Source organism: Thunnus albacares, chromosome 19 (assembly GCF_914725855.1).
Source record: "Thunnus albacares chromosome 19, fThuAlb1.1, whole genome shotgun sequence".
NCBI lineage: Eukaryota > Metazoa > Chordata > Actinopteri > Scombriformes > Scombridae > Thunnus > Thunnus albacares.
This window is the reverse complement of record NC_058124.1, coordinates 13,218,622-13,232,148: the sequence shown is the minus strand read 5'-3', so window position 1 is coordinate 13,232,148 and position 13,527 is coordinate 13,218,622. Positions and strand designations below refer to the sequence as shown.

Genomic DNA, 13,527 nt, shown 5'->3' with positions numbered 1-13,527 from the left:
CACTAATGTAATATTTCCCACCCAAAAGAAAACTCACTGTGAAGACTCAATTGACTCAAATTATAGATAATACCTGAAACAATTTCTACTTTGCCTGTAGCTGTACGTTTTACTTTTATGTAAACGTTTGATGAACAAAAGTGACTCTTTAAAAAGAACTTGGTAAGTGATTATAATGCATTATGAAATAATTCTAATGTATTACAACTATGAGAATTATAAATGATGATCCTTGCAAGAAAAATGTCAGTGAGTGACCAGCCATTATGAAGCATTAAATGCTTTATAATAAATGCGTTATAAGTTGATTATTGTTATAAAGCATTATGTATATTTATGAGTGCTTATAGATATAATGATACAGTGCTATAAGCAGATAATAACGCACTATAAGTATGTTTATAATACATTATAGGCATGGGCGTCATAGAAAGTGTTACCGGAAATTACATTGAGTTGAAATTGGACAGCAAGGCAGAGACAGACAGGGACAGAAATGAGCTGGCTCTCGTGCATTCCTCGCTCGCGCGCTCTCTCGCGTGTGTGTATGTGTGTGTGGGCGCGTGGCTCAGGGTTCAGAGCTGTCGGCCCTCCCCGCTCCTCCCCTCCCAGCTCCTCCTGCTCTGACAGACAGGCAAAAGGCGGAGGAGGAGCAACGGACCTCACAATCAACAGACACTGTACAGCAGAATCCGTCGGTCGGTATTCTACGCCGGCAAGAAGCTATACGGCGGGAGGAAGACATCACCTAACGGTAAGATAACGGCCGCCCTCCTCGCGGCGACCGTTATTACATCTCCTCTGTTGTCCTCCCTAACGGCTAATATACTGCGCTCGTTGACATCGATGCTTCTTGTTGTCTTTTTTTCCTCTGTTGATGCTGTTTTATCATCGTCGTTCCTCTTGCTAAGACTTTTGCGATATCAATCACACCACATCATGAGTTACGGTGATTTAAAAAAAAAAAAAAAGCTAATATTTATAATTTAGCTTGAACTAGTGAAAACGGTTAATTTAAGGGATCTAACTAGCTAATATCAGTCGCGTTCCCAGTCTGTCCGTAGCCACACCGCTGAATGATAACTGTCATTTACGAGCCAGTTAATATTTTAGCTTTTATCGTTACTTGGATGAAAATGTCAGCGAGGTTTTCAAACTAGGATATTAATACAGCAGCTGCTTCTCACTTTGTATTTCTGGCTGCTGTGTTTGAGTGTATAAATATGACTTTCAAGGCGATTTAAGTTGCCTATTCCCAGACAAAAAAAAGTCCCTCTCTGTTAGCAGCTAACTATAATATTGAGTCCATATTAAGCGCTCCTGTTGTGTGTATCATTCGTCCGCTGCCCCTCTGCTCTCCACATGCAGCTGACAGCACGGTGAAGTCCCGGAGCAGGAGGTCCACTCCCTGCCCCGGTGTAAAAATAGCCCGGTGTGTCAGCTTAGCATGGGTCACGGTAATGCGACACACACACATACACACACACACACACACACACATTGACAGCTCCCACAGGCTATCTCTGCGTCCACCCATCCCAAAAAACCGAGAGCCCCGTCCGGAAAAGTAGATGCCCGATCGAGCATCGTTATAGGTTCGCGTCTCTCTTTTTTTTTTTTTTTTGTGGGCCAACAGGATGCCTGAAAGTTGTGCACAAAGATGACACCTGTTTGTTTCAGCCGTACTTGCCGCATCCGTCGTTTAAAACGTGGAAGCCATGCGACATAGTGAAGGTGCCGTCGGTTTTTAGACAGAGCTATGAAGAGTTTAGGAGCTTCATTTTGAGTGGAGTAGCCCTTTAATAACAGCACTCGCCACTCTATTGTGTTGTACATCTTACATTATGTGTGCAGCCACCCCTCCACCCCCCCCCCCCCCACCCCGTCTTCATCTCCATCTCTTCAGCTGCACAGCAACACACAGATGTCGCACCCACAAGTCATTCTGGTAAGAGAGCCGCTGTGGCTGGCCAGGTGCTGATGACTCAAAGGACGATGTAACCTAAATTTCACATGTGTAGCCTACTTTCTGTTCTGAAGCTGAAAGTGAAGGGTAAAGTAACTTACACTATGTCCTCGTTTATTTAAATTAAATATGCAGCAGCAGTGAAAGAGAAAGAGAGAGAGAGAGGGGAAAAAAAACCTGCAGGAAGGAAAGGGTTCAATTGCAAATGTACATGGTGCAGACACGCAAGAAGCAACTAGATAGAGAGATAGATACATAGATAAACAAAATATTTGTATACATATTTGGTGAGGAAATATCTGAACATCCCATATAATGTAAGAGGGGAAAACAAAGGCAGCCCAATTACATCTCAGGGGCGAAGCCTGTGCAGATTATGGATAAACAAAGCACAGGCGGCTCTTTTCTGAGTCTGCTTCCATATTCTCAATAATCATTTTAAGGAAGAGAGACCTGCTCTCTGGGTTTTTGTCTCTCGATGAATCTTTTTTCTTTTTTTTTTCCTAATGAGCTCCCGAGCTGAGGGAGAAAACATGAAAAAAAAAAAAAAAAATCAGCTGCAACCTTAAGAGACAAAACACAAACAGCAGCTTCTGTGACCACAGGCAGTGATGTTTGTTAAAATAGATTTTTTTTTTTTAAAGAGAGATGGAAGACTGAGTAGAATATCTCCAGAGATGGCACAATGTGCAGATACATGTCTACAAGTGGAGAAAGCAGGATAATACATCTAAACGTACAAGGTGCAATGATGTCTCAGTCAGAAGCAGAATCAGAATCCACTGATAATTATAGCCATGGTATTCAAAGACAGATTTTTCTGTGGGCTTAATTATACCAACAAGATTGCACCAGGCTTAAGGACTTAATATAACTTTGTTCAGCTGACAATGACCATCTAAAGTAGCTTTTGGACATTTTCCCACTGGCCTGTCTGTGTGTCAGTGTAGATGAGCCAGGCAGCTTTTGGCTGGAGAAGAAAGGTGTCCTGGTGAGTAAGTGGCTCCGAGGCTGGAGGCTTCGGGGAGAGCAGCAGATGGATGATGATGTAGCGGGTACTGGCGCTCCCTGTCTCCCGCCGCCATCCGTCACGCGCTAATGATCATGTCACACCTTCTCCCCGGGCGGCTGGCCGCTTCTGCAGCGCTCAGCTCAAAAACTGGTAGCTCCACTCAAATCCCCCCTCTTCACGGCCGCCGGCTGAAAAGCCCGGAGACAGACTGTGCTGCAAGCCTCTCCATCACTAATTCTTCGGCTCCTCTCTTTCTCCTTCTCCTTCCCTCGCCCCTCTTCACCTTTAAAGTCCCCGCAGACTGCTTCCTCATCTCTCTTCATCCCCTGCTTCCCTCGCCTCCCATTCATCTTGTTTTCTCTGTAGTGCATCTGCTCCATATTCTTTTCCCCCCTCTCTGTCTTCTTATGTCATGTTCCCGTTCTTCTTCTCTTGTTACTGTAGATTCTCAGATATAACACAGTGAAACACCAGCACGCTTTCTCTTATTTTATACACAATTTTTTTCTTTTAATTCTAAAGGAGATGTGTTGTTTTTTTTCCCTCCCCCCTCCCCCCTCAGTAAGGTCTGAGGTCAGGGTCAGTGCAGTGTAGCGCTCATAGAGCTGGTCTATTTGGCTAAAGGACACCTCAGCACGAACTTGCCAACAACACACAGGAGAGTCTCCTAAATTATTATGTCCTATAGGATGTTTATGTATCTCCTGACAATTCCAGTAGATCATCAACATAATGCAGAGATAGAGATCGCCTGCAGCATCTGTCAAACTGCAACACTCAAGCTCTGATGTACAGTTGGGCTGAAACAGCTCTTTTCCTTATGTTTCAAATGTTATAAAATAGTGAAAAATGCACATCGCAATTTCCCAGGCAGTCTCTAATCTTTTAATCAGTCTTTTTAATCTTTAAATTACTTGTTTTTTCTGACCAATTGTCCAAAATGCAAAGATTTTGTTTACTATTATATAAGATACAGAAAAGCAGAAAAATCTCATATTTGAGATGCTCAAACCAGGAAATGTAATAAATTTCTGCTTGAAAAATGACTCAGTTAGAATCATTTCTGATGCATTTTCTATCCATCGGCTTATACGTAGATTAATCTCCCATCGTTTCAGGTCTAATTAACAGAATCACACATTTTCTATGCATAGTGAGCAGTATACCTTCCGCATCCCTCCCTTAAAGAGCTTTTATATCACAAAACCAATTTCTCTGGAAAACCCTTGTGTGGAATGAGTTGTTTTCAGTACAGTATCGTACAATCAATACAACTACCCCTACTGCATTTATGGTTATCATTAATTAATTAAAAAGTATCATGTATCATGGTAATTTTCACAGTCATATTCCCATAATAAAACCAAACCATGTCAGGATTTCAGACGCCTCTCCGCTGTGCTCGGAGTATTTTTTTTCTGTGTAGAATCTCTGCTGTCATGTTTTGTGTTTCATAGAGGTGGTACGGCAGGTAAACAGCGCTTTGGTTGCACATGTTTTTTTTGTTTTTTTTTTAAAAAACTGCTATTATCTTCTCCAGTCGGGTGTTAAATAACCATGTTATGAGACTCCGCATCCTCTGAGCTCGTTATTCTGTCCCGGGCGGTAACACGAATAAGTGTCCCCTTGAGCTCTGTGTTACAGTGGAATGTGTCCCCACTGAACACAGTTGGCCATTTGGAAAAGATGCTGGAATGCCACTTCCTCTTGTGTGTGTGTGTGAGTGTGTACGTGAGTGTGTGTGTGTGCGTATTCCTTTGGTCTCGGCAATATTCTCACCACGGGGATCAGCTTGGCATTCTGGGAATATCAGTGCCGGTGGATCGGATGATACTCTCCACAGCTGCTGTTTCTAAGAAAAGCTTGAGGACACGCTCAAACACGCACACACACAGACAGACACAAACACACACACACCAGACATGCGATTACACGAGCTACACACGTAAACACACCAGCAAATACCACATCCGGGCAAAAGACCTATATGTTACCGCCACAGATGCGCAGACACTCTTACAGTAATACACTTCAAGCAGCAAGTAACTGTCAAGCTGGGAGAGCATTTGGGAAGGCTAGACAGAGGTTAACACACATACACACACACACACACACACACTCACATATGCAGACACAAGCTTAGCTACTTGATGTCATTTCCAGCAGCTATGCTTTTATGCTCTGGTAACTGTTTGATATAAGTGTGTGTGTATTTGTGTGAAACAGTGTGGTGGTGTTTTTGTTATACAATGACCACTAACACGTTTTTTTTTTTTTTTTCTTCCTCTCCTCTGTTTTTTGATCTCTTCAGGCTATTTTTCATTGAGCAGCGAAGAGCCGGCAGATAGAGGAACAGTAGACAAGGCGAGCACAGGCGGAGAGGATAATTGCATTTCAGGCTGCCCTGTGGGAACATGGGATATATGACCTCATCATTCACCTGTGAGGCTCTCCAGTAAACAACTCCAGATAGGTGGGAACAGCATTTATATACACACACACACATACACTCACGCAGGCAAAGATATCTTTGTCAAATACACAAATGCAGACATAATTCGGATAAAGCCTGAGAGTCTGTGTCGTTTGTCGTTCAGAAGGATGACGGAAGTAGTTGTAGGGAGCGCGGATGTCCTCCTACAACCCTGCGATGTGACATCATGTGACGTCACCAGCTGCTCCTCCCCTTCGCCATGTCTGTCCCTCTGCAGCGATCTGAGGGAGGATGACTGTAAGAAGCTGGAGCAGCAGGTAAGTGACACTAACAATCCGCCCACCAACACCTCTCCTCACATGCACACTTAATAATAAATTGTGTCCTCACTTGCAGAAACACTGTAACCAGGTGCAACCAAAGAAAAAAGTTAAGGTAAGCTAAAGTAGTTCCGTGCCTCACATTATTCATTCTTGAGACATCGATTGCATTACACTCTATGAATTTGTTATATTGCTTGTGTGTGTGTGTGTGTGTGTGTGTGTGTGTGTATTACAGGCCAAAGGAAAGTTGGTGCGCAGCATGGCTATCTGTGAGGAGTCCTCCCCATATGAAGACAGCCAGGTAATACACACATTATCCTCCTCCTCCTCCTCCTCATTATTATCATCATCATCATCATCATAATCACAGTCAAATTAATTACTCTTCTTTATCTTCAGGCATCTCCAGACGCAATCATCTCATCTAGCTGCCATGACAACGAGAGAACTTCCTGTAAGGAGGAAGAGCAGGAGAAGAGCACGGATCCAAAGAAACACTCACTGTCCAAAGGTGTGTGTGTGTGTGTGTGACTGATATCTCATAAAAAAGAGACAGAGGAAGCAAATAAAATGTAATAAAATGGGATTCAGCGCCACTATTTAGATGCAGTTCTCCTGGGGTGTTTAATATTGCAGTGTTGCTTTTATGTTGTTTTATTTTACTTGTTTTTATTGTCTCGTAATACATCCTGCCTGCCTGCTTGTGTCGCTCTCAGAGTCCAGTGTGGAGTACACCGACTCCACCGGCATAGATCTGCACCAGTTCATCGTTGAAACCCTCAACAGCAACCCCAGAGACCGCATGATGCTGCTTAAACTGGAGCAGGACATGATCGACTTCATCACCAGCAATAGGTCTGTGTGTGTGTGTGTGTGTGTGTGTGTGTGTGTGTGTGTGTGCAAAGAATAACCTTGGGTCCTCATTGATCTACCTGTTAGTGTTTAAACATCCTGTAAACAGGGAAATTCAAACTAGCGTGCATGCTAAATCCTATTAAAGATTAAATACAGTTTTATGCTAATTTATAATATGTTTTCAACTCATATATTATATATATATAGTCCATAAAGCTTATTTAGTGTGCTGCTGAATATATTGAGCCAGTTATGTTAGTGTGGGAGTGTTTGGACCACAGGGGGTGAAACTGGACTTAAGCCAAAAAATACAAGTGTTCTCAATCTACCTCCTTCTCTCTCCCCCTCGTTCTATCTTTGTCTGCCTTCCCTCTTCCATCCTTCCATCTCTCCGCTTTCATTTTCTGTGCCTCGTCACCTCCCCACGCCTCTCCCTGTTTCTGCCTCCCAGTCCCTTTAAGAAGTTCCCTCACATGTCGTCCTACCACCGTATGCTGGTCCATCGGGTGGCAGCCTACTTTGGCATGGAGCACAATGTAGACCAGACAGGCAAGTCTGTCATCATCAACAGGACCAGCAGCACACGCATGTAAGCGCACGAGATCTGTCTGCGAATGTGTGCATGTAAATCCTTTCTTTTTGAGCGCTGGACTAACAGAACACTTGTTTGTCCTCAAGACCGGAGCAGCGTTTTCTGGATCAGGTGCATAAGGACAAAACAGAAGAGATCCACCGGTGGAAAATTATTTTGAAGAGAGACAGCAGCTTAGATGACCAGGTCTGTCTGTCCTCGCGTTTCCGTAGCTGCCTGTCCCTCTGGAATTTCCTCTATAATTGACATCGATCGTTTCCTATCAGCGTTTTAACCTATTTTCCCCCTTCCCTCCCCGCCAGACCCGACTCCACCCATTACAGGAGAAACAAAGCAAGTCGATGGAGGAGAAAGAGGAGGAGTACCAAAGAGTACGAGATCGGATCTTCAACCAAGAGGTGAGACAGAGAGAGAGGAAGACAGGCAGGCATGATATGAAATACAGACAGAGAGGACACTTGCTAATTTCTCTGCTGTACTTTTGCAGCCACTCTGCACTCAGGAGAGCGCCCACGCAGAAACCAGGTAACCTTGCCTGCAGTGTGTTCGCTCCATGTGCTTTTCCAGCTTATTATATTTAGATTAGAACATTAATATATGTCTGTGTGTGTGTGTGCTGCGTGCAGGGCTGTGGAGGAGTACAATCCATATGCTGAGACCCAGAGGAGACGGCAGCTCTTCAGGTAGACCTCTGTCTGCACAGATGCACAGTCATTTATCACTTTAATCTGGTCAGCCCGGCTGCCACAGAGCTTTTCAGAGTCTGCCGCAGACCTAGTTTTGGTCTTTTTTTTTGTCAGCCATTGTGCACATGCTAGCTGAAAATAATTAAAAGGATGTCTTCATAGATATTTTCTGTCAATGAATTTAGCAAAAAAACGTCAATCTGTCATTATGTGCGGCATATCAGCAGGTGTTGTTGCCACTTTTGTCCCCCCGTTTCACATAAACGGCGCGCCTCTCACCCGGTAATAAGGTTGTAGATAATTCTGGATGTGCCTCACAGGGGGAGTCGTGACAGCTCAAGCTCCAGCTGGACAGGCAGCAGCAGGCAGAGCAGCACGGAGACAGACTGTCGCTACAGCAACGACCCCCGACCTTGGAGCAGCACCGACTCCGATTCTTCGTACCAGTGGACGAATCCCGCACCCAAACCCCTCCAAGCTGTCAACCACAGCTGGGATGCGCGAGCTACAGGTGTGTTAGAGTAACATTCTCTCGCCTTTTTTTAACACCTTTTTTTTTTTTTGGTCACACTTTCAAGGTGTAAATCCAGTCACCGAGGGTGAGACGTTCTTCGCTCGTCTCCACCTGTGTGAAAGCAAACTTATTTGCACACATCATCACCAAAAGTACTTGGGGGGAGAAAAAAAACACTGTTTATAAATGATTTCTGTTCTTTATATTCAGCAGCGTCTAATTAACAAAAAGCAGTGGAAATTCTGCTGGCGTGAAAATTTAACTCGATCCATAAATCTTCACACCAGAGCTGTAAATTTTCACACAACACCTCCGCATATTCAGGAAGAAAAATACGTAACCGGCGACAATGCGCTGAGGGGCTGTGCAGTATGTTTTTAGCACAGGCAGGAGTGAAGTGTGTTGTCTTTTTTTTAAATCAGATTGAGAAGTTGAAATGTGAATTTGTTATGTGTGATATAACGCTGTCCTCACTTTTCTTTCTCTCTCTCAGGCTCCATCTCTCTTTTCAGAGTGTCATCCACTTGTCCCCATCCGTCCTCTCCTCCCATCATAGAAGAGCCGGCTCCGAACCCTGCCTACATCATGGAGAATGGGATCCCGCCGGGAAGCATACTAATGAACCCGCATACTGGTACATAATACACACACACACTCACACACACTAGTGAGATTTTAGTGCTCAAATACATTTATCATAACTTATATTCCCCTTTGACCTCTTAGGACAGCCTTTCCTGAACCCTGATGGAACCCCAGCTGTGTACAACCCTCCAGACACTCAGCAGCCAATCAGGAGCCAGACTCAGCTTCAAGGCGCTCCTTCTCAGCAGCAACAGCAGCAGCAGCAGCAGCAGGTAACACACACACACACACACACACACACACACACACACACTAAAAAATGTTGTTCACACTGACGTACATAAGCATCACTGTTTGTGTCCTTATCTCCGTCTCCATATGTGTGTGTCTCTCTCAGGTGCTTCAGTACTCGTCTGTCTCTTACTCTGCACCACAGATGATACCTGTCACTCCCTCACAGCCATATACCACAGTATGTATCACTGTACAGCTGCACCGCTGTGTGTGTGTGTGTGTGTGTGTGTGTCCGCACACCCTGTGTTTACATGTGTGCGTTGACCCCCCCCCCCCCTTTCTCCTCTTGACCGACAGATTGAAGATCTCTCCTCGCAGTTCGCTCATGTGACTGTGAGCTGTCAGTCACCGGGGGAAGCCCCGCCCCTCTACCCTCCCAGTCAGGGTTACATCTATGCAGCTCCACCCCCTCCTCCTCCCCCTCCCAACCCCCCCAGCTACTGCCAGCCCTCACCTCAGGTAGAGACACAAACACACTTTTAGTTTTTCCTGTCCCTCTTTTGATGAAGTACATCAAGTTGTGGTCATGTATGAAATATTGAGGAATGATATAAATTATGTGGAAATGCGGCATTGATTTATTTAATTTCTAACATGGATTTTGACACCAGATTTCTGCCATTTAAAGGAAAAATTTGAGGAAAATAATAGTAAGAATTAAAGTGATATTTTCCTATAGGTGCCTGTGTATTACTACGGCCAGTACCCTACCTCAGCTCAGCACCCATGCAGGCCTGTCTCACCCGGCCAGCACATCCACAGCCAGGGAGCACAACCAACAGGTACATAACACCGGTGTGTAGGTGTGTGTTTGTGTGTGTGTGTCAGTCAGACAGACAGACAGACTGACTGTGGCAGTAGAGGAGGGGGCCGTTACACTGTCAGAGATGTAGTCTGAGGGTCTCACAGTGAACCGGTCTCTTTTCCTGCTGCTTCTATTCATCGCAGTGACAAAGAACAAAAAGACACGTTTCTGGGTAAAATACAGTTATGTATTAGAATTTATGGTTGATCTCACATTCAACAAAACATTCATAATACTATTGTACTTTGGTGTATAAAAGGGATTTAATTCATAATAAATAATTTATCAACAAATAAACAATTTCTGGACCATTTGCCTTCTCTTTTTTTCACACAGAATAACTGTGAAACGTCTTGTTACTTAGAAACTGCAGCGATGAAATACACTGTTAATAATCTTGTATATACGTGTGTGTGTGTGTGTCTGCAGCAGGTTACGCCCCTGCTGTAGGGGTTCAGCAGTCTTCCCACACCCAGACCCAGGCTGTGTTGGGAACCTACTCACCAATGGCGTCTCACCAGTGTAGCATGGTTCAGGTAAACACAGAGCACCCAAAGGTCTCATTGAGCATCAGCCTTGAACAACTCAGCTCCCAAAAGAAGCGTTTTAATAGTTCGCAAAGTGCTTGTGACGGCAAATTCTAAGCTCCGACTTTCTCTCTGCAGGGAGGCGTTTCAGTGTCCTATCCACAGAGTAAAGTAGTGACCGGGGTCAGCGGGGAGGTGGGTTACTGTTGCGTGGCACCCGCACCTTCCCACCACGGCAACTGCCATCCTCCCAGCTGCACCAACCTCAGCGCTCCGGCCTGGAACGCGCAGTACTGATGATGCACAGAAGCCGCCTCAGTAGATGGAGTGATGATGATACTTTGGTTCCTGCGTGAACTCATTCACACACACACACACACACACACACACACACACACACATACTCCCCACAAACACCTTTTTTTCACACGTTCTCACCCCTCCTCACCTACACACGCTTCCCTTGTGATGATGCCCACAGGGTGCACCATTCACACTCACATACATACATACACACACACACACAACACACACTCATATACATAAATGTACCACTGTACCAAAGCTTAATAGTATATATCAGAGCTGCTGTATTGAATGCATAATTTATATTCACAAATGGAGTTTTATATTGATATTAAATTATATATTGTGTTTTAAGGAAATGCACTGTGTGAATAGAATAAAGTGCTGTGGCTGAACTGACAAGGTCACATTTCTGTATCATCTCGGCTCTTTGTTTTCCTCTAATGCTGCTCTTCTCCCACACGATGATGATGATGATGATGATGACCACTATAGATTCATACACCAGGAAATAAAGTGCACTATGTGAGGATATGCTTTCTGTTCACAGTGGTGTAACATAAAATAGGAAACAGTCATGATTTGTGCGCTGCGAGAAAGCAGCGATTTGGGGTTTAACCTACCGTTGAGTTCATAAATGGCAGATTAATGTCATTGTCTTAATAATAATCTAACAATCAAGTGCAGAATTTTGCATGAACATGATCATTATGGCCATTTAGATTTAGGAAATGTTGACATTATTAGGAGATGTAGATGCTCACACACTAGGAGTTTTTGCACAGATGTTTTTTAAAGATACAAGCAAAGATTTCACACTTAAAAAAAAAAAAGTAAATTTGACTAATTTCTTGATCTCTCTGTTGCAAAACTGATGAAAATGGGAAAACTTGAGGCCACAGGAGGATTTTTCACTGTGACACTATAGCTCCCCCCCATGCTCAGCCAGTCTCAGTACAACTGTCCTCACATGTTCAGCAATACAGGTCATTTCACCGCTGGTTCATTCACCTGCTCTTTGTAGAGCTGCGGGGCCTCTTTCCACTTGGCTGCAAGTAATGCAGCATTGATTAACCTGCAGGATATTTTCACAATCGATAAATCAGTCAGAAAATAGTGAAAAATGTCCATCGCATTGGCCTGATTGCATGTTTCATCCTTAAAAAAACTCCAGAATGAACGAAAGGCAGCAAATATTCACATTTGAGGAGCTACAATTTAGTATATTTCATTTAAAATATCTTAAACAATAAATCTATTATTAAAATAGTTGCCGATCAATTTCCTGCTGATTGACTAATAATGATTTTTGCTCTATTTTTATCTAATCATTCAGCAGCCTTTTTTTTTTTTTACAGCAGACATTTTTGACTTGAGAAGCGCAGGTGTTGCTGATAACATTAACAATGGCTCTGCTCTATATTGAAGTGTCCCAAAGCTAAATCATTCATGTTATTGATTAACACCTGTGCTTTTTGCTCATGTAACATGTCAAAATGTCCGAGAGAGAGAGAGAGAAAGGTATATTCAAATATCCAGATCAATATTCAGCTAAGTACAACTTTATAATCTTTACAGACATACAGAATCATCACATCGTATAAACTCTTCTCCCTTTGAAGCCAACCTTTTACAACACTGCCATATTATCTACTTCCATGCAAGTAATAACTGATAAGCTGATATTTGTTATTGTTCAGATGGTGGATAATTCATTTTTTATACTGAAACTGATTCATATTCTCACCATCAGATTCAATGAAACATATCCATCATCCGCACGAGGCTTCAAAATTAATTTTAGATTTTATAACTGCGGTACTGAATGCATAATTTATACAGACCAACGGTTTCACAAAGCCAGCTCTATTTTTGTCCTTTTTCGACATTCAGACGCACACACACTTACACACACACACATACACACACATACACACACACACAACGTACACACATGCACGCAAGCAGCAGTGCAGGTTCCATGATCTTTAATAAAAGGCACATGTACAGCCATAGTGAGATGAGTGAGTCCACTGGCATAGAGACGAAGCATTAAAACACAGAAATACAGTAGAGGTCAGGAGAGGAGAGAGATCTATCTGCTTTACAGTAGAATCTACTTTTTAAGTAACATCTTCTCGTTCTCGTTCAAGTAAGTCTAACACTAATATGTCACTGTGGTAAGGTAAAAACCCCCTGTCCCCCCCCCGCCCCCCTCCCCCCCCAACCCTGCGCCACACACACACACATACACACATACACACAGACAAACACACAACTTCCAAGTCCCATCACTCCAAATCTGATCTTCCAGAAAAGTCTTCCACCAAAGGGCCGCTGGAGCTTCGAGCAGACGACGAAGCAAAGGAGCCCCGGAGCAAAAAAATTTGCTTTTTGGGTCCCCTGCTGCCTCCCGAGTTCCCAGTAAGTCCAGCAGTGCACACAGCACACGGTAAGATGGCAGCTTCTGAATCCAACCAGTACCTCTTATACTGGATTACCACCTGACCCCCAGGTTTCCTGTGTGTCAGTTAGTTCCTGAAATGCACCAAGTTTAAAAAAAAAAAAGAAAAAAGAAAGGGTTCACCTGATTTATAACAATGGTTTTGGATCAGTAGTTTGGATTAT

General features: G+C 43.6%; 1 protein-coding gene across 6 annotated transcripts; it reads left to right on the top strand.

The window, feature by feature from the left end:
- The first annotated feature begins 557 nt into the window (after window positions 1-557).
- arpp21 (cAMP-regulated phosphoprotein, 21) lies at window positions 558-11,319 on the top strand. Of its 6 annotated transcripts, none has more exons than XM_044335049.1 (20): window positions 558-754; window positions 5,290-5,451; window positions 5,576-5,729; window positions 5,809-5,847; window positions 5,971-6,036; window positions 6,135-6,246; window positions 6,452-6,590; window positions 7,042-7,179; window positions 7,269-7,368; window positions 7,485-7,580; window positions 7,670-7,707; window positions 7,809-7,865; window positions 8,189-8,379; window positions 8,876-9,016; window positions 9,109-9,233; window positions 9,362-9,439; window positions 9,559-9,720; window positions 9,941-10,043; window positions 10,496-10,602; window positions 10,732-11,319. In XM_044335049.1, the coding sequence occupies exons 3-20, from the start codon at window positions 5,580-5,582 to the stop codon at window positions 10,888-10,890; spliced, it is 2,001 nt and encodes a 666-aa protein (XP_044190984.1). In that variant the 5' UTR covers window positions 558-754; window positions 5,290-5,451; window positions 5,576-5,579; the 3' UTR covers window positions 10,891-11,319. The 6 variants fall into 6 exon arrangements, with proteins under 6 accessions (XP_044190984.1, XP_044190982.1, XP_044190981.1 ...); XM_044335047.1 differs by having other exon boundaries at window positions 9,109-9,236; window positions 9,365-9,439; XM_044335046.1 differs by having other exon boundaries at window positions 9,109-9,239; window positions 9,365-9,439; window positions 10,499-10,602.
- The last annotated feature ends 2,208 nt before the right edge of the window (window positions 11,320-13,527 follow it).

Bases quoted from the DNA above. Each gene is read 5' to 3' on its own strand.
- arpp21 (XM_044335043.1), top strand. From the start codon at position 5,580: ATGACGGAAGTAGTTGTAGGGAGCGCGGATGTCCTCCTACAACCCTGC. The intron at 6,591-7,041 runs GTCTGTGTGTGT...TCTGCCTCCCAG, and splicing joins GACTTCATCACCAGCAATAG to TCCCTTTAAGAAGTTCCCTC. The intron at 7,180-7,268 runs GTAAGCGCACGA...TTTGTCCTCAAG, and splicing joins AGGACCAGCAGCACACGCAT to ACCGGAGCAGCGTTTTCTGG.